This window comes from Hippocampus zosterae, chromosome 4 (assembly GCF_025434085.1).
Source record: "Hippocampus zosterae strain Florida chromosome 4, ASM2543408v3, whole genome shotgun sequence".
Classification (NCBI taxonomy): domain Eukaryota; kingdom Metazoa; phylum Chordata; class Actinopteri; order Syngnathiformes; family Syngnathidae; genus Hippocampus; species Hippocampus zosterae.
Window position 1 is genome coordinate 25170771 of NC_067454.1, and position 24097 is coordinate 25194867.

Genomic DNA, 24097 nt, shown 5'->3' on the forward strand with positions numbered 1-24097 from the left:
TTATTTGTAACAAAGAAATATTTTCATTTTTATTCATTTCCCACAGCACAATAGTCACGAGTCACTGGTGCAGACACAAAAAGGCAGCGGTCACTTCCCAAATACTTGTGGACAGATTGCAAGTGTAAAAGCCGGACGGCCCCTTCCTTGGCCTCAGTTCCATACGAGTCTTGAACATGTCAGAAATTTTCATGGACGCTTTGTTGTTTTTGTCGCTTATTGTATTGCTTACAAGGCAAATATCGTTTTGGTGTCCAATTGACTTGCAGTCAAACGGAATTGTTTTAGCACTAGATTTTACACGATCCTGCAAAAGATGTGTTCAAAGCTCGTCCAAACTATCCTCCATACCAGAATGACCAAATCATGTTGATTTCAAGACAGACAGATAGAATTTGTCTTTCTGCACCGGATGAACATTTACTGATGTTCATTTGTAGTGAACCTGTTGGCTTCATAGAGAATTCCACAACATCGCACCAGCCTGAGGGAAAGACAAGAACTTCTTCTCACTGTTATTACTGTCACAAGAATGTATCATTTTCAATCAAGAAGTCCAAATAAACACATACCTAAAGTGACAATAATAATAATGAAGTAGCCACAGAATTGGCTTTTCCCCTCTGCAAGGCCTCACAAAAATGAGCCACGCTCACAATTCCAAACATACAACACAATAGCCACATAAGGATGCATTCGGGAACCAAATGCAATACACAATTCAACTTGTAACAACTCACCAGACATAACATTGACACGTTCTGGCACAAGAACACACACACATACATTTACTTTTGATTATGAGCTCACTGTATATCACAATCAGCGACACATGATTGAGGCAAGTTGGCACATACAGACACAACCTTCCATGAGAGAATAAAAATGAGCATGAATGAGAAGAATATATTCCTTCCTTTCAAAAAATCTCAAAGGAATGTTTCTACGCGACGGAGCGCAAGTCTGTCCAAGCTGACTGACCAGACGCATTCAACCCGGTGGGCACTTAACAGTGTTCAATTCAACAAACAAACATGCTGTCCTATGAAGTCCATCTGACCAACCCGCTTTTGATACTGCTTGACCTCATTGGGGTCACCTCACAGGTGACTTTGAGGTGCGGTACACCCTGGAGTGGTCACTGGCCAATCGCCGGGCACAATCAGACAAAACAAGCATTCACAGTTGTTTTCACAATGTGGGCTGAACGACGTTGCAGAATATGCAAATGACTGACAACCAGTCCAGGGTGCACCCCGACTCTCCGCTCCAGCTCAGAGGACGAGCACTATAGAAAATGGATGGATACAATATTCATATTGTATTTTCAAGAAATGTCATCATACTGGATACACATACTTCATTTTTATAAATTAGATCTGTTAAAAAATATGATTAGCAACCAACTTCTTGAGAATTATTCGGACTGGTTAATTCCAAGCATCTGAAGTGGAGTTTGAGGCAGACACAGTATGTCTGATCATGTGAAGTACGGTAAGTGGAATGTTTTACTTCCTCTGGTTGGTAACATAAACACACACGCGCGCGCACACACAGAGGTTGCACATTAGCTGGTCCGTGCAAATGGAGCTAACCCCTGGCAACAAGTGAAGGAGGAACTTTAGCTCCTGACCAGCGTCAGAAACTCGTCGCGAGTTTTGGGGTCTTCCCTGAAGACTCCCAACATGGTGCTGGTGATGGTCTTGCTGTTCATCTTTTGGACGCCTCGCATCACCATACACATGTGACTGCGGACACGAACAGATGAGCAGATAAGCGATTATGGTGACGGGTATTAGTAAAAGTTCAACATAAATAGAAGGTAAGCTGCCAATTATTGACTATGATACATAACATTACGGAACACAAAACAGAGCAAATACTCTGATCATACATACTGCCTTGAGATGTCAACTTATCTCAGATCCTTGCAGGGAATAAAGAATACACTGTATATGACTGTGAGGACTGTTATATTAAATGATTACATGTGTTGCTGCACCATTTGTGTTCAGATACCAGTTACCGTATTTTCACGACTATTCGACGCATCGTACTAATGGCCGCAGTCTCATTAATGCGTGACATTTCTGTATTTTACACATACACAGGACGCATCGTACGAATAGCCGCAGTTTTACAGTGTTAAAAATACGCCAGCTTAAACATACGGCATGCATGCGCGCACTCTAACACGTTAGCTTGAAGTATACGGTAGCATGCCAAGACATACAGATAAGATAAAAACACGTTTTTAAAAAGGCAACGAAAGCAGAACTGAGTTCGGGTGTATTTTATTTAGCCATCGTACAATGTTCTCACGTTTTTCGATCAATCATCACCCAGAAATCCATCAAAGTCCTCATCCTCTGTATCAGAAGCAGAGGACTGCACATCTCAGTTGTCATTGAATGCATCACATGCATAGATAGATCCAAGATGGCCGCTTGTGCGCCAGTGTGTTCGGCGACGCTCCTGCCATTTCGGGTTTTTTTACTTTTCGCAATGCTTGTTACCTCCCTAACAGCGTCTCGGTTGGTTTATGATCGCCGATCGTTGTTATTGATTCAACAACACGTCGGAGATTCGGCCGCGTTTTGGCAAGACGGTGGTGGAAAGACGCTACCTCCGTTCTTGGCTAACCTGCCGGCTGATCTCTTCCGCGTTCGCTCGCTCCCTTCACGAAAGCGCCGAAAGCGCCGCCGCCGCCGCGGCAAACGCAGTGGTCAGCTCGTGAAATTGAAACGGGATCTGAGACACACTTCGATCGCTCCGGCGTGGTGTGCCTCGTGCTTGCTAACAGTCGTTGGCTCTCCCATCGTGCCACGGCATTTCTACCCTGCGCGCCTTTCTCGGGGAGGAATTCAGCGAAACCTTTTGAGGGAATTCCCCCGGGCTCGGCGATTGACAGAGGGAAGCCCTCCCATTGCTACTTCCACAAGGATCGCGTTGTTAAACGCCCGGTCGCTGACGAACAAGACCCATATTCTGAGGGAGTATTTTCTTTCCAATGACTTGGATTTTTTGTGTCTGACGGAGACTTGGGCAGGTACCGGTGAGTACAAAGCTTTGATTGAATTGTTACCACCTGACTGTGATTTCCTCGATACCCCGAGGACATCAGGACGTGGTGGAGGTACGGTAAGCATTTTTAAGAACAATTTCAAATGTAAACGGTGCACATTCACCACATCTGCCAACAGCTTTGAAGCAACCTTCTTTGAAGTTGGTCGTGTTTTCCCGGTGCTTTGTGCTGTCATTTACCGTCCTCCTAAATACAACAAAGACTTTTTAAGCGACTTCTCAAGCTTTCTTGCGGAAATCAGGCTGAGATATGATCGTATTCTCCTAATGGGGGATTTTAATATCCATGTATGTTGTCCGGAAAAAACGCTAGCAAAAGACTTCTTAAGACTTATCGACTCTTTTAATTTTGTGCAGTATGTGACCAGCCCGACACACGAACAAGGACATATTTTAGACCTTGTCCTTGCTCATGGTATAACGGTGTCAAATCTGGAAGTCCTTGAAAATGGAATTTCTGATCACATGGCAGTTTTATTTGACGTAGTATTATCGCATGCTGCTGTGAAATCTGGCGCTCCTAGTTGTAAACGCCGAATTTTTAACCCTCGCACTGCTAGTCGTTTCTCTGATGCCTTTAATAACCTTTGCGTACCCTCGTCTAACACAGAGGAACTCACCTCTTGGTTCGACTCGTCATGCCGGGCCATCCTGGATTTGGTGGCTCCTTCAAAAATTGTGCTGCCAAAGCCTAAACCCGAGCCATGGTTTAACGACATTACCCGCGCAGCTAGGCAGGAGTGTCGCAAAGCTGAACGCAAGTGGAAAAGAGACAAATTGCATGTCTCTTCTCAAATTTGGAAAGACAGCTGGCGTATCTACCAGCTCACAGTAAAAGAGGCCAAAAGAAAATATCTGTCGGACCTTATTCTAGCCAACCGTCACAACCCTCGTGCACTATTTAAAACGATAGATTCTGTACTCAAACCCCCTCTGCCTACTTGCGCGGATTCTTCAGCCGAGATGTGCAACAGATTCCTTCAGTTCTTTATTGATAAGGTCTCTACAGCTAGGATTCCGGTCCCAAATACCGCATCTGACCCCTCTGTCCATGTTCCATGTTCAGCTGTCCTAAATTCTTTTGATACTGTGTCCTTGGCGCTTTTGGAGGATGTAGTTCGCCAGACGAAGCCATCTGGCTCCCCTTGCGACTCTCTTCCCCCACGCTTCTTTCAGGAGGTTCTCCCGAGTGTTGGTGCATCGGTCTTGGATATCATCAACAGCAGCCTTTCTTCTGGTGTAGTTCCCCAACAGTTTAAACATGCTGTGGTCCAACCCTTGATCAAGAAACCTGGTCTTGATCCAGATGAGCTGTCAAGTTACAGACCCATTTCCAAACTGCCTTTCATTTCCAAAATTCTGGAAAAAGTGGTGCACATGCAGTTGAAACTTTTCTTGGATGAACATAACATCTTGGAGGTCTTCCAGTCAGGTTTCAAGACGATGCATAGCACGGAGTCAGCCCTGTTACGCGTTTCTAATGACATCCTCCTGGCAAATGACTCTGGAGACCACGTGTGTCTGGTTTTATTGGACTTAACTGCAGCATTTGATACAGTGGATCACAGTATTCTGCTGACTCGTTTGCAGCACTTGGTGGGCATTGGCGGGAGTGTTCTTGATTGGTTTAGGTCCTATCTAGCTGACAGGACCTTTTGTGTCAGCCTTGGCTGCTCTGAATCACGCACTGCTCCCCTGTCATGTGGTGTTCCACAGGGCTCAATTCTGGGGCCTCTGCTGTTCTCGCTGTATCTGCTCCCATTGGGTTCCATCTTAAGGAAACATGGTATTCCTTTCCACTGCTATGCAGATGACTGCCAGATCTATGTCCCACTGAGCAAGAAAGACACCTTCTCATTAAGGCCACTCCTATCCTGTCTGGAAGAAATCAAAACCTGGATGGCACAAAATTTCTTGAAGTTCAACGAAAAGAAGACAGAGGTGATATTGTTTGGCCCCAGTGGACCTTGTACATTCCATCCTGTAGACTTGGGCCCCCTATCTCCTTATCTGAAATCAACGGTCTCAAACTTGGGACTTAAACTGGACAGTGATTTCAAACTCGATCGGCAAATTGGTGCCGTTGTTAAATCCAGCTTCTTTCACCTTAGACAGCTGGCCAAAATAAAACCTTTCCTCTCACATGAACACTTTGAGACAGTAATTCATGCCTTTGTCACATCCCGGCTCGATTACTGCAACGCCCTGTACTTTGGAGTCAGCCAGTCCTCCATCAAGCGCCTTCAGCTGGTACAGAATGCCGCTGCTCGCCTCTTGACTGGTACTCGTAAGAGGGAGCATATAACTCCTACTTTGGCATCCCTTCACTGGCTCCCCATTCATTTTAGAATTATTTTTAAGATCCTCCTCTTTGTTTTCAAATCTCTGAATAATCTCGCGCCACCTTACCTCTCTGAGCTCATACGCCCCTACACCCCTGCCCGGCGCCTCAGGTCTGTGGACCAGTCTTTGCTAGACGTACCAAGAACTAAACTGAGGCTCAGAGGGGATCGAGCCTTTTCTGTTGCTGGTCCATCTCTCTGGAATGACCTCCCACTGAACATTCGGCAAGCCTCCTCGCTGCCCATCTTTAAATCCCTCCTCAAAACTCACTTGTATTCTTTGGCGTTTGACTCAGCATGACTTAGATTTGCTATTGGTTTTACTGCTTGGTGCTTTCTACCGCCTTATTACTTATTACTTATTACTGATTCGTCTTACTGTTTATTGTATATGTTAAATCGCTCCATGTACAGCACTTTGTATGCAGCGATGGCTGTTTGAAAGTGCTCTATAAATACTGTTGACTTGACTTGACTTGACATGCTAGTGTGAGTTGCTACGCATTGCCGAGCGGAAAGAAGGAGCAGCAACAGCAAAGTCAACATTTCTCTCGTGTGAAGCTTTCCCACATTTGAAAGTAAAGAACAGAGCGAAACATGGTGGCAGCGCGTGTGTGTGTAGAAAGAATTGAACAATTGTGCAAGTACCGTAATCCATCAAAAACGCCGCGTTCCCTCTCGTTGTTGCGTATTGTGGCGTAACTCGCCATGCGCTGCCTCTCACTCTTTGTAAAGTTGTGTTTGCCACCGATCATCCATTGTTCCCATGCCGTTTGCAACTTTACTTTGAACGCCCGGTTGATGCCAATGTCCAGCGGTTGGAGTTCTTTAGTCAAGCCTCCGGGAATAACGGCAAGCTCAGAGTTCATTTGCTTGACTTTTTTTTTTTCACCGCTGCTGTGAGATGGGCACGCATGCCAAAAGCATAACCGGTGGCTTTAAGTTTGAACTGAGCTTCGTAGGCGTGCGTGTCTTTTTGTCGAATTTATTTTCACGGGTTCTTAGAAACCAAAACCGGAGTTGTTTTGCAACAAAGCACATTGCCACACTCTATACAAGTGTTGGTACTGGCTTGAGGCGTCCACTTACACGCCCACCCTTCACCATTGGCGGACTAGCTTGTCTGTCCTCTCTCTCCCTCTCTCGCTCTCTCTCTCCCTCTCCATATATGTATGTATACACGCCCACCCTTCCCTGATTGGCCGACTTCTTTCACAGTCACTTCCGCCTTTTCTCTATATAAACAGCGTGTCGGCAGTCAGTCAGATTTTGGAACTCAGCGCATATAAAGGACGCTCCGCACCATAAGGCGTACTGTCCATTTTGGAGAAAATTTAAGACTTTTAATGGCGCCTTATAGTCGTGAAAATACGGTACTTAACCCTTTTAGGGATAGCAGTTACTACAGTGGACATCTTATCATATTATCAGGTTTCAGGGTGCATGAAAGGGTTTTATATACAGTCATACCTCGGTTTTCGAACGTCTCATTTCTCAACCAAATCGATTTTCGACCAGAAATTTTTCGATTTTTACGCCTCGGCTTACAACCGAAAATCGGTTTTCGACCAAACTAAGCAAACCTGAGTACCCCACTCGACTCCTCCTCCTTACACGAAGAAGTGACGCTTCCACGTGTAACGTTCATTGTGAGCAGACGTGTTTGTGGTGATTTACGCATATCTGACTATTTGGGTTTTCTTTGGGTTATTTCTCCATAGTGTATTAGCCCCCAATCATGGGCTAATAAAATAGTTTTCGATATCGAACAAATCGATTTTCAAACAGCCTTCTGGAACGGATTATGGTTGAAAACCGAGGTATGACTTAATGTGTGTGTGTGTATAAATGTGTAATTAGGATGCCTCCTGGACGCCTCCCTGGTGAGGTGTTCCGGGAATGTCCCACTGGCAGGAGACCCTGGGGACGACCCAGGACACGCTGAAGAGACTATGTCACCCAGCTGGCCTGGGAACACCTCGGGATCCGCCAGGAAGAGCTCAAAGTAGTGGCTGGGGAAAGGGAAGTCTGTGCTTCCTTCCTAAAGCTAATGCCCCCGCGACCCAACCCCAGATAAGCGGTGGAAAATTGATGGATGGATATATATATATATTATATATATATATATATATACACACACACACACACACACACACACACACACACACACACACACACACACACACACACACACACACACACACACACACCCACTTGTATATGACATGATTCCCATGATGTGTTTGCATTAAGCTAGTGGACTGAAAGGCTGTGTCTGAATACAGTGCACTTTATAGTGGTCACACCATTCTGCAGGAGTGTCCAATTGTCTATTGAGAAAAAAAATGTAGTGCTCTCAAAATTACCGGTACTCAAAATGTAAATATAAAAAATAGTGAGCATCGATGGTCACTCAACAAAACTTAACATATGTGCCTTGGCTCAACAAAGGTTGGGAATCACTGGGATAGTGAATGAGGGGTACGAGAATAAGGGTGGACATTCGGACACAGCCTCAATGTTTGTTTTAAAAACACAGTGTTTTTTTGTCTTTTTGAACGATTGTCCTTGATTTGGGAGAGCATGCACCACATGATTGTATAGAAAATGGTTGGATGGCTATTCAGAGTGTTCACATTTGACTTAACTCATTGCTTGTACAGTTAATAAATGTTGGACTGTACAAATAGGTGATCCATTGAGCATTTTCTGTGTACGTACGTAGCTTCCATGATAACACCGACCCCGGTGGGGTGCAGGGCTTCAGTGATGGCCACGGCAATTTGCTTGGTCAGCCTCTCTTGAACTGTGAACAAACACCATGGCTGAACTCTGAACGTGATGGCTGCAAAACAAAGGTTACGGAGGTACCTTGTAGTCTGCGGCTGTAGATCTCCACAATCCTGAGGAAATATACCGGGTTTGTCAAGTGAAGGTCAATGTACTTTTTCTTCGGTTTTTTTTTTTGTGTTCATTCAATTCTTAAATTTAAGTGTTGTGCTTAAACAAAGACTTTCGATACAGCATGTGACGTGAAATAAGTAATATACGTGTACAGTATGACGGCAAACAGCAAGTCGAGGATTGCAAGCACCTGTAATTTTTTTACAGCCAGCAGATGGCAGCATTACTGTTTGTCAAGAGATCTTTGTTTGCATTATCTTCACCTCGCTTGTTTCTTGTGTAAACAGACCAGTTCATAAGGTTTGGAGCGCCAGGACATTAGGTAACCCTTCGCCTACAGTCAGCAGCACTTTACAACGCGCACTTCTCTCGTTTGCACACTCGCTCTGATGCTTGTCTATTACCGATTGATCTGTGTACTCGTATTGTGTTTTCTTCTCCTATTTTGACTGTGTTCATACATAAACTGTAACATCAATCTACCACGGTACTGCAGATGTAAATTGGCTTACGGCTGGAATCGATCATATTTAAAGTAAACAGAATCATCCGTCATCTCAAGAGTGCCATTTTGCCTTGTACTGCCACTTGGTGTCGCCGGCACCTCAGGGCTCCGCTTGCAAACGTCACAACTGCTCACCTGTTTGCTGGGTCTGGTCATGTGACGTCCGCAAACCGAGCCCTGAAGTGAGGTCATTTTCAGGCGACAGCAAGCCCCTTAAAATGGATAAAAACGGGTTGACTATGTTGCTTATATTTTATTCCACGAATGCATTGTTATTTAAAAATATATGCAACGAATAAAAATACAGTGTTTAGACGAGTGGAGGAACGTGCACCGCATTACTGTAAAATAAATGTTTCACTTGATAATTCAAAATTCAACTCAACACAAAGGTCAATACCAAACTTGGATTTTTAAAAATGGGTGTACTGTATTCAATATTTGATCTGCTGCTACAAATAGTTTTTGACAAATTCATGAAAATGAATTATCCATTTTCGATAACACTTATGCTCATGAGAGTCGCAGGTGAGCTGAAGACTATATGCGACTGTGTACCACTGTGGCAACCTCCATAAAGAATTTCATTTTTTAAAAATCTAGATATACAGATCAACTGCTAACCTGAAACAAAAAATAGTAGAACCTCAAAAGCTAAATACCCTTCAAAATTGTACAATTTGGACTTCAACCAAAATTTGGGGGAAATGAAACGTCACACGTCGACCAAAACTTGAAGCCCAAACGATCAACGTGGGACGTGACGTAAGAGGCCATCGAAGCCGAGCCTAAAGTGTGATGTTAACCATAGAACTGGAAATGGAGCAAGCTGTAACACAAGGAAGCATCTGGCTGCTTGGTATGAAATAAGTAAGCAACACAAAAAATGATCACAAGGCTTTCGAAATTGTAGTAGTTGTTTTCAAACACCACAAGTTGATAGTATCGCTCTGCAAATGCCTTCAGGTTCCCTCACCATTTTGGTGGGTGTGTATCAGTTTGTTTCTTTTTTCTTTTTCTTTTTTAATTTTTCTACAACGCTGAACTTATTTTACTTTATTTACTTGTGAGAATGTTCTAATCTTCCTGACTGCAATTAAAGGAAGCTTTCTGAAGACTGTATCAGACCGGGATGAATTAATTCAGTCTATTTTGCACGTCTTTTGAAAGGACTTGGAAATCAACCAACCACGACCAGTGTTCTATTTTGAAGGTTAGCCCATTGTACATATGATGCAGTTATCTGTTGAAAGGCTTCAAATGAACACACGCGAGCATCCCGCTGTTGCCCTCTGACCTGTTGACTTTCTCAGTAAGCAAACCGCTTTTGACATTTAAGAGCTTGGCACCTTCAGAAAAATGTCACCAAAAACCAACTGGCCGCAGTGAGCAGGAAACAAAGTAGCTGTGCATATATTACGCCACGTGTACATGCCGGGGATTTCTTCAAAATTGTGGATATGCTGTCATTCTGCGGCTGAATGAAGCTTTTATTATCCTCAGATGGCAACCTTTTTTTTTTGATAAAGAAGAAATTATCCAATAAGGGTCTACACTTTTCTTGGCTGCTCACCCAGAATCAATACAACACCATAGTCGCAATTTTATGTCAAAATCTACGAGGCTTGCTCTTTTTCGCCCCAGGTGCGCATATGAGTATTTGTGTGTGTTTCCTGGGCTGTGTTTAATTGATAATGCTCGATAGGCGAGTATTTTAAGAGGATTATTAGACTGCGTATTGAGCGTGTACAAGTGCAGACCTGATCGTACTGACCCCAATACCTTTAGGCTTAGCATACTAAAACCACTTACGAACAGTCTTGCGCATGCGCACACACGGAAACAAAAATGTTCTCACCTGGCCAGCTTGCTGAGGCCCAAAACTCGCTTGTTGGGGAGGTAACCGATGTGAACCTGCACAAAGTCAACAAATTCATTTCAGCTGAATCAATAAAATGATGGGCAAATGTACCACAGGAATAAAGAAGAATGAGTCATAATGCAGTTGTGAGCGTGGATGAAGCAAGTGTGTGTCTGACTTCCTGCTTTTGATAGCTGTGGAGTTTTCTCATGCTTCCGATACATCTCAGGAAGTGTAATGATTATGTCAATGGAATAAAAAGCAAAGAAAGGAACATCTTTTTTTCGTATCGCTCCTCCTTGAGATGAACGGCAAACTTTGATGCCATGCGCTGCCCACATTAGAGGATGTACACAATTGATTCTTTGTTTCATTCATTCATTCATCTTCCGTACCGCTTGATCCTCACTAGGGTCGCGGGGGGTGCTGGAGCCCATCCCAGCCGTCTCCGGGCAGTAGGCGGGGGACACCCTGAATCGGTTGCCAGCCAATCGCAGGGCACACAGAAACAAACAACCATTCGCACTCACACTCACACCTAGAAACAATTTAGAGTGTTCAATCAGCCTGCCACGCATGTTTTTGGAATGTGGGAGGAAACCGGAGCACCCGGAGAAAACCCACGCAGGCCCGGGGAGAACATGCAAACTCCACACAGGGAGGCCGGAGCTGGAATCGAACCCGGTACCTCTGCACTGTGAAGCCGACGTGCTAACCACTGGACTACCGGGCCGCCCTGATTCTTTGTTTGTTTTTTGAAATCAATTCTATCTTGGACACCCGTTTACAAGATGGGCTCATTTGAGCAAACTCCCTCGTCGGAGTACAACCAAGTGAACATGACCGGGAATTCTCCCAAAATGGCTGACATCCTGTTCAATTCCTGATGATGGCTCTTTGAGACTTTTTAGTGCATCCTGTTCCTCTGGCAGGTCTGCAAAATGGAGTGCCGAATGGTGAAAATATTGTTTGGTTTTGCTTGTTTTTTTTCAACCCTCCACTCATTTGGATTCTAATTGAAGATCATTTTTAATATGTCAACACCGTTGTATGTCATGCCTACGTAGGATCTTACAACCTACGATAAATATCATTTATTTGACGACACAGGCAAACGATGATGAAGCCTTGACTGCAATCTTTGCTACATGTTTGCCCTGGTTTAGTCTCTGTGTCAACAAGTGACTGTCCTTGAGTGATTCTGATGTCATTCTGTGGTTAATCTATCTGCTCGTATGGTGGAATGGTTCTTAACATAGAATAGTTTGAGACCAATGTCCATGCAGACTAGAAGGATGACGAGGGCAGAGCAGTTGGACAGGCAAGGAAGGACGAGTCTTAGCGTCATCAGCTGGAGAGTCAATGCCTTAGAGTGCTGCAGGCTCTAATTCTGAAACACACACGCACACATGCACACAGGCTCCATCCAAATGTCAGACGCAATTTGTAGAGCCAGATGAGAGAAAGGGCAGCAGCGCAGGGGTGCAAAGAGCTCTTTTCCTTGTCTTTCTTCCTTTTCTAGCGTTCCCTCTCCATCCTGCTGCAAAAGCCTGACACCATGATGTCAAATATCTGTGAAGATTACACCTTCTATTATCTGCATCTCTATTATAACTGGGTGTGTGCATGTGTGTGTAAATTTGTGTGCGTGTGTGTGTGCATGTGTGTTTGAGAGACAGAGGGTATGACAGCAAGAAAATGCATACAATTCAAAGAAAGATAATTAAAGCACATTTGTTCGACGCAAACAAAGGTTGTTAGAAACAGAAAAACAATCAGTTGCAAAATACAGTATGTTTGTTTGTTATTGTGTCCACTAGATGGCAGTTGAAAAAACTGAGGCTGTGTCCAAATTCTCAGGCTGACTCCTTCGAAGGCAGCATGGCGCCACGTCTGGCACGACTCGAACGTACGTCATGTCCAAATTCACATTAAGCCTTTTTTGGCCCATATTCGTCACGTTTTATTCGGCCCACAGCGACCTCACGAGGAAGAAAGCTTGAAGACTGACATTTTCCTAGAATTTGGAACCCACATGCGGTCTAGTTGGGACACATGACGTCATGGGGCCAAAATAAATGGGCCTTCCCGAGGACACAGCCCAAAGACTTTAATTCATTCAGGCTTACGTTCACAGTTATTGAGTGGGAACTGAACACTAGCTACCTGCACTGAAGTCACAACTGCATCATCAAGTGACTTCCCAGAACAAGAGTTAAAAAATTAAACAACTAAAGTAAAATAAAAACAGTCTTGCATGACGTCATTCATTGCAGACTCGATTCACTCTTGCTGAACCAATCTTCAAACTGGGCAGCACGGTAATTGAGCCGATAGCACACCAGGCTCAAAGTTTTCGGCCTTCTAAAGTGGAGAGAAAAAAAAATCAAGCAACAAAGGCCCGACATGTAATGCCCCGACATGTGGGCAAGGAAAGCCACAGTCACCGAGGCACTTTCAGCTTTTTAGTGAACACGATGACAACAGGATGTCAAACACACAAATACAAAATGAGATCACTGAGTAGGAGCCACTGGAGGGCACAATTCACGACCGGACACTCACATTGAAATAAACCTATTTCATCTCCGAACATCACTCAGTAGGCCACGCCCCTAAAAGGCACTCATCCAACACACTACAGTATGTAAAAGTAATTAATTACACTTCCCAAAACCATCTATTTCTCTACATTTGGTTTTTTTTTAATAGTTTTTATAAGCAATCCCCGCCCCCAGCCTAAAAAATGGCTTGTTCTAGCCATCTCTTGTGGCTGGGCCGACGGGCTCTGAGTGTGCTATTTACACAGATGAGTACCAACTCTTACTCAAAGGGAAATAAAGCAATAACTTGATGTCAAATATGTGACCAAACCTTTTCCTCCCATGATGCTGTCACAGCCACTGGCATGGAAATAAAAGGAGGTGTGTCATTTGCCATCACTGAGTCACTGAGCAGACGCACAGTTGAGAATGGCAAGCTTTAGGGATGCAACCACCTGATGGCGCGAGTGCACGCGCACACACACACACACACACACACACACACACACACACACACACACACACACACACACACACGCACACACACAGAAGACGCCTCTTTTTCTGTGTGTGATTCACTGATGTCACAAGAGGATGTTAACACTGTTCGGAAACAAACAAACAAAAAATCTGATTTTATCCTGTGTGTGTGTGTGTGTGTGTGTGTGTGTGTTTTAATGTATTTGTTGGCACAGATTTGGTTTGTCAGTTCTTGTATTTTCCTGTCCATAAACATTCTTCTGAGAACTCAACTTTAAAGTGTGCTAAAAAAAACAACAACAAAATGCTACACACCAGAGCCAACATAAAACACAGTTAAATAAATAATAATAATGATAATAATACTAATAGAACCAAAAAGTAATTATTTGTAATTAAAAAGGAAAACAATTCAAATACTGACCAAGAAGAAAAGATTTTATGGGATGTTTTTTTACAGGTATAAACATGGTGTCACACTTTTTAAATACCAAGTATAAAATGTTTTTTTTTCTACAAATATTTTCTAAATTTAAAAATATGACATGCATTTTTGTTTTATAAGAAAATCAGTCCATACAATCATAAGAAAATATAAAATTTTCGAAAATGATGTCAAACACGTTCTTTTTCCATTGGATGTAAATTTCTCTTCTGTCAGGATATTTCAGTCGCACTCTAATTACTAACCATACATTTTGAGAACAATACTTACATTTAGTTTGCTTTAATAAAAGTACAATGCACCCATTTTATCCCCACTTACTTTTATTTATGTTTTTATGTATTTATTTTATTACCGTGAACCACTTTAGACTCATTGGACACTCATGGACTGCGAGGAACAAAGGTTAACGATGCAAAATTATTGCGCTGCCCATCAACTGCACGCTACGTGTCATCACATTCACACAAATTCAAATAAAACACGCAACGAGTAAAAATCACTTGGGACAGCATGTGAAAGGCAGCTTCTGTCATGGAAAAATTAGATCCAAGTAGTCTACCGGCTGTTCCCTGGAAGGGACTTGACACAGAACAAGCCATGAAGCGTCGTACAGAGTTACATTTCTTGTAGGGAAAGGAAAGTATTCAACCTTGACGCAAAGACACACGGTGGGACTTGATAGATTCAACAAAGACGAAATGGGTTTGAAAATGAAGACAAAAACACAATTGTGTGTGTGTGTGTGTGTGTGTGTGTGTGTGTGTGTGTGTGTGTGTGTGTGTGTGTGTGTGTGTGTGTGTGTGTGTGTGCGCGTGTGCGTGCATGTGATGACATTGCTCACCCTGCCAATGATGGGCACCAGGTGATGTTCGCACATGGAGAACACGTCGATGTCTTTCACGATCACCATCTCATCGTGATCCTCATCAAAGATGGCATCATTCAGCACATCTGAACACAAAAAACACAGTCGACATTACATTGTTGTCTTTTGAAGTTGACACTGTCAATAAATTCTGGGTATGGTAGAGTAGCACCCTTGACGTTATATTTGGTATGTGCCAGAGCTGATATTTTACAAATCCAATTCCGTTGAAGTTCGGATGTCGTGTGAAAATAAAAATGCAATACAATGATTTGCCAACATTTAATTGAGTACACTTCAAAGACGAGATATTTAATGTTCAAACTGATTAACTTTACTTTAGAATCATTCATTTTATCAAATTTTATGGCTGCAAATCAACTGGGACAGGGGCCAAAATAAGACTTGAGAAAGTTGAGGAATGCTCATCAAACGCCTATTTGGAACATTCATGTACAGTACATGAACATGGACTGGCTAACTGGAAACAGGCGGGTGCCATGATCGGGTATAAAAGGAGCTTCCTTGAAATGCCTCTTTGTGAACAACTGCATGAGAGAGATAGTGGAACATTTTAGGACAACATGCATCTATGATCCATAGTCTCGTGAAAATAGCAAGAAAATCTGGAGAAATCAATGCATGTCAGCGACAAGGCAGAAAACCAACTCTGAATGCCTGTGACCGTCATTAAAAACCCACATCATGTGTCAAGGATATCACCACATGGGCCCAGGAACACTTCAGAAAACCAAGACAGGTAGGTGCTACACCAAGAAGTGCAATTTAAAACTCTATTATGCAAAGCAAAAGCCATGAAACAACAACATCCAGTAATGCTGCTGGCTTCTCTGGGCCCGATCTCATCAAAGATGGACTGATGGAAAGTGGTAAAGCGTTCCGTGGTCTGACGAGTCCACTTTTCAACTTGTTTTGGGAAATTCTGGGATGGTGTGGGGCTGTCTAAATGCCAAGTCAAGCAATGTCTTTTTCATGGAGGCCCGTGCTCATTTCAGCAAGACAATGCTAACAACAATGGAGACTCCTGGGCTGTTCAGCAGCTGAAGCTGTTCATCACACATCACGCAAGAATAGGAAAACAATTCTACCAACAAAGCAATTAGTGTCCCAAACATGATTGAATGTTGTTAAAAGAAAGGTGATGTCACACAGTATTAAACATGGCCCTCTCCCGGCTTTTATTACCGTAATGTGTTGCAGCCCTATAAGTACAATTATTATTATATATTATATATAATAAGTAATTATTATTATTCAATAAAAACAAGTAGATTTGTCAGTAGATTTGTCATGTCTTCTATTAAATAGAGCTTTATTTATGATTTGCAAATCATCGTATATTTGTTTCACACAACGCGCCAAATACATTAGAATTTGTTTTCTACATACATCGTGTTTTAAGATTTTAATGTAACACTGATCAATAAACCTTTTGTTTTTGGAACTGAGTCTCTTTTTCTGTAGCACATCTGGTTTTCATGTTAATAATAACAATAATAATACCCATTATCATTATTATTATTATTATTATTACTATTATTATTACTTTATGAATTAAGCGTTAGGTTCAGCAACAGGTGGATTTTTTTTCCTGAAACATCATAGCTATAAAATTACAAGTTTTACATGTCAAAACCAAAAAAAAAACTCTCCAAAACCTGCTGTGCTAGAAAAAAGTAAAACAAATATTTTAATCAGCAACAAAAAACCAAACCAAAAATTAAAGCACGTAAAGCCTTCTCTGATTAAAATTTGCCGTTGAAGGTGCCCGATTTATTTTAATCCAACCTTTGGCAATCCCTTTATGATCAACTTTTTTGAGCATCTCATTTTAGTGGTACTCCTATAAGCTTGCTATATTATTTTTTCTTTTTTGTTCGTCGCCAGCATTCAATAAAGCGCCTTTATTGTTTCGTGACGACACAGACATCTCGCAACCATACCACGTCAGGTTTTAATTTCCTGACTGACAATCAGTTAGCGGCAGTGAAGGAACAACAAGGGAGAGCGTCACTGACTTGTTGCTGCTGCTTATTGCAGAACTGTAAAGGAAAACATGCAGCCAGGTAAAAAGACAACAGCGAAACATGTTCTTGAGAAGCTCATTTGAACAATCTTTGTCAACTGTCTGATTATGTTTCTGTCATGTTGCCAGGCAAGCCTTTCGTCATCAACCTTTGTGAATGGCTGACACTGAAACATGCACACAAACACACACACCACACACACACACTTTGCAAAAACAAAGTATAATGCAATAAGAGATAAACCACCATGAATTCAAAAGAAGCACCTACGTTTGGACATTACATTTGCTGTGACACACCACATTTAGAATGTTGGTAAGGCCGCTGCTTATATGAAATCAAATTATTCAGCATGCTAAATAAGAGGAATGATGATCTACTTTCTTGAAAAGTTATAATGTTAGCATAGCAGCTCCGATCGCTAATCGTTCACTATTTTGTGGGTTGAGCATTAGTTCAGACACGAACACTCCAAAGGAAAAAAGCAATCCTGAGGATCAAGGTTGCCACTGGCTTGAAACTATAATAAAGTGGTAATTGTGTTTGGTGTGTTTTCTTGTCAAACACCAGATCACGTGGCAGCTAATAAGACCTAGTTAGTATCAAGTTTATCCAAGCTAAAACAAAGCCGGTGTTATGGAGCATGTTGGATTCCTGAGATGGTAGCTGCTTATCAAAATGCCAATAAGCTAACAAATGGACTAAAAATATCCATCCATCCATTTTCTGATCCGCTGAATCCTCATGAGGTCGTGGGGGGTGCTGGAGCTTATCCCAGTCGTCTCCGGGCAGTTGGCGTGGGACACGCTGAACCGGTTGCCAGCCAATCGCAAGGCACACAGAGACGAACAACCATCCGTACTCACACTCACACAATTTAGAGTGTTCAATCAGCCTGCCATGCATGTTTTGGGAATGTGGGAGGAAACCGGAGTACCCTGAGAAAACCCACAGGGAGGCCGGAGCAGGTCGACACGCTAACCACTGGACCACTGGGCCGCCTGACAAAAAAATCTAAAGATCGCAAACATGTTTTGGAGGCAATACTGACCTTTTCATTGTGTGCATCTGTTGAGCTTAGAGTATTTGACAGCAGTTCAATAGTTGCAATGATAAATCTCTTGCAAATATTGCATAAACCCACACATACACACGTACACAAACACGCTGGTCAAGCTTAACCAAATAGCTAGCAGCTGGTAAGAACTGTCAGCTTCGATGAAAGCTTGACGGGATGGAGGGCACACGTCAGGTAATGACAGTTTCACTCATCATCACCTCCGATGTTTATCGGCATCTTGCTGAGAACAAATAGTTCAAACACTTCTGTATATCCTTTGTTATACACGGTACAATTCCGAGGCCTCGACTGTTATCACTGTACCTGCGCCCATTGGGTACCATCTTAAAGAAACCTGGTATTCCCGTCCACTCCTTCCCCTTCTGGATCAGTGATGCAACCGTACCTTTTGGCACATGGACTGAACCTGCGATGGCTGCAAAGCTCTGCTCATCGCTATGCTTCTCTACTACTTTCTTCCTGAGATCTTCTGACAGCTCCTTGGACATCATAACTGTTGTCTGCTGACGAGCCTGGGTTGACTTTCGATGGCACAGTTTCTAGGGAGTAATCAAGCTTCCATGAGTCACAGGTGACTGAATGCAGGCTTCTGAAACTGTGATTCAATAGCTGATGGTGTGCCGTCATTTTTGACTCAAAATGATGAAATGAAGAATGGAAAAGATTTATGCAATCCACAGTTCAGAGTGCTTCTGAACAAAAACTGAGGGATTGTTGTGTTTGTGTTATTTTCATTCATGCAAACAGGGAAAACACACTTTTCCTTTGTTCTTTGCCATGAATATAAGTTTTGAAGTCAGCGAATCATCGTTTGCTTAATTGTGATTACAATCACAATCAAATTTATCACAATTATTATTTCTATGATCATTCAGCCCTAAGAAGGGCTGACATTCCACCTCCGAGCCAACTCTTTGCACCCAACTCTCCCGGCCTTCCTATAGGTGGTGAGTACATGGGAAGGGAGAGACCCACGTAACTCTTTGGGCCATGCCCAGCCGGGCCCCACGGGTGTAGGTCCAGCCACCAGGCTTACCATCGAGCCCCACCTCGAGGGCTGGCTCCGCGTCCGGACAAATGGAAAACGGTATCTATTACTTGTGTTCTACATGAGGGGTTTGGAGTCGTTCTTTGTCTGGTCCCTCACCTCGGAGCTGTTTGCCATTGGTAACCCTGCCAGGGGCATAGAGCCGTAGACAACTTAGCTCTGAGGATCTTTGGGATACATAGAGCCATTCCCAACGAATATGGAGGGGAAACAGCCAAACACTAATACCATCCATCCATTTTCTGATCCGCTTAGCCTCACACGGGTCGCGGGGGGTGCTTTAGCCGATGCCAGCCGTCTTCAGGGAGTAGGCTGGCGACACCCTGAACTGGCTAACTGACTAACAACCATGCACGCCCACACTCACACAGAGGGACAATTTACAGTGTTCAATCAGCCTGCCATGCATGATTTTGAAATGTGGGAAGAAACCGGAGCACTCGGAGAAAACCCACGCAGGCCCGGGGAGAACATGCAAACTCCACACAGGGAGGCTGGAGTCGGAATTGAACCCAGTACCTCTGCACTGTGAGGACAAAGCGCTAAGCACTGGACCATCGGGCCACCCAACACTAATGCCAAAATAAGTCATTTAAAGTTAACACTGAAAGAAATAGAATTTTAAATGATTAAATTTAAATAGTAACAATGAAAACAAAGCACATTTTTCATCATAATTATAGTTAGTTTGACTTAGTTTTATGAATGGAAAATTGTTTTTCAGCTAATTACCTTTAAAAAAAGAAAAAGGAAAACACTTTTATTGTACGTATTTCCAAAACAAATTTTTGGTGGCGTTTTGTTATTTCAACGACTTTAATCGGCAGTAGATCAGCTCGAGCAACCAAGCAAGGTTCTACACCAAGACTGCCTCTGTTAGTGGCCAAGTATTTGCTCCAACTACTAACCGAACTGCTGCTGCAGTTACGAACTAAGCTACTCAAAAAGTCACAGTCTCTACCGACTTGGCTTAACTGTGGCCCAACATTTGTCCGGCCCTTACCAAAAGACAGGCAACAGAAAGTCCCTTGAACAAAAAGGAGGAGGAAACAAACAGCAATAAATGACACACTTCAATGTAGAACACAACTGGAGTTCTGAGAAGGTGAAACTGAAAGTAAGCTTGCCAAAGACAACAAAACAAAAAAAACAATAGGGTTATTTTGGACACACACCTTTCAGACTTCTCTGATGTTCTGAACATTCACCTGAAACCAAGAGCTGATCTTACTGTAATTACAGTCAATTATTCAGATTCTATATGTACCGGTACTTTAACAATGGCGCAGAAACAGTATATTTTCCTTTGGAGCCAAGAAAAGTAGTGTATTTTTTATTTTTTTTAGGAGGTCCCTAATTTAAAGTTATGGTTCACTAAAATGTTTAACACCCCCAAATGGAAAATATGTTAGAAAATGGGAGCCACAATTGAACAAGATTTGGTCACCTCTCGTCCGCCACCTACAAAATGTTCTAAAATCGCTCCTCACATCAGCCCATCCCCACATTATCTCTTAGCTCATATTCTTCTTCTCAAAAGCATTTAAAAGTTCAGCGGGCCCAAAAATGTTTCAATGCTTGCATTTTTATGTCGTGACTATCGACTGTGTGTCTTAGCTTGAAATGACACAGCAACATGGAAGCGGACATTTTGTTACATTTGGGGCTCTACTCTCATGCCCAGTGCAAGTCTGGAGCGAGTCGTGTTATAAAGCTGAGCAGGGGCAGGCTAGACCAAGTTTTTGAAAAAGGTGATTTGCACCTGAATGGGTGTGAAGACAGCTGACTTGCTTAGCTACCAATCAAAGCGGATTCTCTCCTTTTTTAAAAGCATTTACAAAAACTGCACTAAAAAAATATCTGTGAAACAGCGAAGCCGCGGAAGGTGAACCGCGTTAGAGCGAGGGATCACTCTACATGTAGAATGAACTGCAAGCAGACCTCCGGGGGTGAATGATGTAAAGTTAGCTACAGGGTAGTCACAGATCTGTAAAGTGGACACTAGGAGCCCACCTTCCGCCTGGATCGTGCATTTCCATGTGTGAGAACTAAGCACATAAGCTTTATTACAATATTCTTGAACAGCCCAAGATAAGTTACGATTTTGATCAACCAATAGAAATAAACTCTGATCTTCCATTAAATCTCTGCATAGCTTTTGGTCATGTGCTGATCAACAGCCTGTTGAAAGCTGAACCCATGATCTGGGCACACACGCACAAACAAAGCTCACGTGCGCGCGCACACACACACACACACACACACAAACACACACACAGATCAAACAGTCCAGCGAATCTCACTGAATGCCTCAACTCTTCATAAAGATCCTGCGCTCCATTCCAAAGTGGGAGGCTTTCGAACCAACCAATCAGGAAAAAGCAGGGCTTTAGGAGCAACATACTGTATGCAAACCATCGGTATTATTTTCAGTGTTCGTTCTCTGCTGATCATAAGTGAAGAAGAACTTGGTGCATGTCATCTTGCGAATGAAGCTGTTTTTCTGTCATTCTGCCATCATTTACTCAATGCGGATTCGTTCTTTTGAATTTAGCCTAACAGCACATAAAACGAGCCCCAGTGCAGCTAAACTAACTCCAGATGGAAGAAGAGGTGGATGAGGGTGGCAGAACCCTGACTTAACTCTAATGTACCAAAGTGTGGCAAAGTGGAACCATGTTGTGCTGAAACCTCTTTGAAATTGTTACTGAGTCATCAGGCAGGTCTGAAACACAAATGAACATCACACTGAACATCGCACTATGCAACTTCATGCATGCACGCCAATTTCATGCATGAACCCAAGCAAGTCAAATTCTGCTTCTGCAATGTCTAGCACTGTGTGAGCCTCGACCACCCTGCTTTGTAACGAAATGAAGGGAAACACATCAACTGGCTGAGACTCGACTGCTTTGTTTGTGCCATTGTGGGATGCCACAGTGGAGATAATTTCTTCTTCAAACCACTTTGATACAGACAGTTTACTACGTGATTGTCCTGGCAATTATTCTGGTACATTATCCACCAAATTCCAAATCAATTTGAATGGTGTATATGTATGCATGTACGTATACAACTGTGTCATAAGATATTTTAAATGGGAATTTCAGAGGCAGATATTCCAAGGCAGATGCTATTGTCAAAATTATTAAACACTGGTGAATTTTTGACAGATCTATCACCAGAGCCTATAAAAATTTTTTTGTTTATTTTAATTTTTAAAAACTACTACTCGGAGAGAAACTAAATCAGAGATCTCAAACTCATTGCAAGTCACATCATGGTTTCCTTTGAAGTACCGTGATGACTGCAATTGCAAATAAATGAATGCTCACCCTCTATTAGATACAGGTATACACACCAAATTGATGAATAACTAGTTATGGAATTAGAGGACCTTAATAATACAAATATTCTATGACATTTACTTTTAAAGGGGGGGGGGGGGTCACAAAACAATACTTGGAGTATCATAATGCTTTGGAGCAAGAAACATCGACACGTTATTTGCTTTAGCAAGGCCACATAGAATGATGTGATGGGCTGTATTTGGCCCCCGGCCGGGCCTTGAATTTCCCACAGCTTAACTACCGGTACATGCACAAAAAAAGTGTCAGTGAAAATGCTGAAAATTGAGACTAGATCAATGTGACCATATTCTTCATCTTTTCCTTTCGGCTACGGTGTGTAAAGTTGAAAATCCAATTAGTGACGAGTCAATTTAATGTGAAAAACAGCCACGAAGGAGGATCTTTTTATGGCACTCCCCACCTGTTGACCGGTTCACAGCAGCGCACTCCTAAATGTCCCTCTGAGACGCTTTGCGTGTTTTAAAACTCACCGATGATAGTCTCCTGGTAGCCCTTGGTGAAGAACTGCATGGCGGTGGCGGCTCTCCAGGGAGTTTTGGCGAGCCCTTGCCGATGTGGGTCTTCTCCAAGCCCGCGTAAGATGGTGGTGTAAGCTGCGGCCAGTGACGGGAGGCTAACCTCGTTATCCTCCACGCTCCTGGCGTGCTCCTCCTTCCAGCTCTCCGACACCGAGGCTGCCGACCGATGCGACACGGACTCTGTGGCCGGACTCTGGAGAGCAGCGGACGGCTTTTTGACTACTCCGTCAAAGTGTCCGTTGACCACCAAAGTGGTGTCTCTCGTGCCTTGTCCGTCGTTGGAGGTGAACTCAGTCTGCCTTGAGTGTTCCATCACTTCTGGGACTGTCTGCACCCCCACCTCTATTTCTTGTTCTCTCTCTCTCTCTCTGTCTCTCTCTCTCTCTCTCTTGCCGTCTACTGAGCACTTGTTGAGTGAAAGCGCTTGGCACAACTCGCTTGTATTTTTTATTGAATGACAGTCAGGCAACCTCGCCATTTATACCAACAGATTATCCCTTGATGAGTTCTTATTGGCTGCCATGCTCCCGATGGGCGGGGACTAGCTGACTTTATTCACAAATTGCGTCAGAACAGCAGGAGGCCACTTGTTGAGCGACGTGACTTGAGCTGAAGCAACTCTTTAAAATGAGGCTCAGTACAAGAAATGTGAAAGTGTTTTCAATGTGTCACAGTGGTTAAAAAAATTAACTATGTTTTTTATTTCTAATTTAATCTAATCTAGGTCTAAAACCAGCGTTAAAAAGTAATCAAATACCAACGCTTTTTTTTCTGTTGTACAGTTGATTGGAGTTAAGTATTTCTTTTTCTGACAATATTTTACTTTTACTCCTGAATCTTGACATTTGAAAACAGATTGTGAACACATTGTGAAACTAGGCTTCATATTTTTTTCATCATCCCTCCACAAAAAAAGGAATTTCAATTTGTGGGTCACAGAATGATTTGTGGCAACCGTGGCATTACCAGTAGCAGCTCTACTAGTTTTACTAATTTTTT

The 24097-nt window shown here is 42.9% G+C and overlaps 1 protein-coding gene across 1 annotated transcript; it reads right to left on the reverse strand.

Annotated features, from left to right (window-relative positions):
* On the reverse strand, positions 1-23560 carry gch1 (GTP cyclohydrolase 1). Its single transcript, XM_052064028.1, has 6 exons — positions 23051-23560; positions 15009-15118; positions 10694-10749; positions 8298-8329; positions 8148-8232; positions 1-1748 (listed from the first exon to the last, which is right to left on the reverse strand). Exons 1-6 carry the CDS (start codon positions 23409-23411, stop codon positions 1622-1624), a joined length of 771 nt encoding a protein of 256 aa, XP_051919988.1. The 5' UTR covers positions 23412-23560; the 3' UTR covers positions 1-1621.
* Positions 23561-24097: the final 537 nt, after the last annotated feature.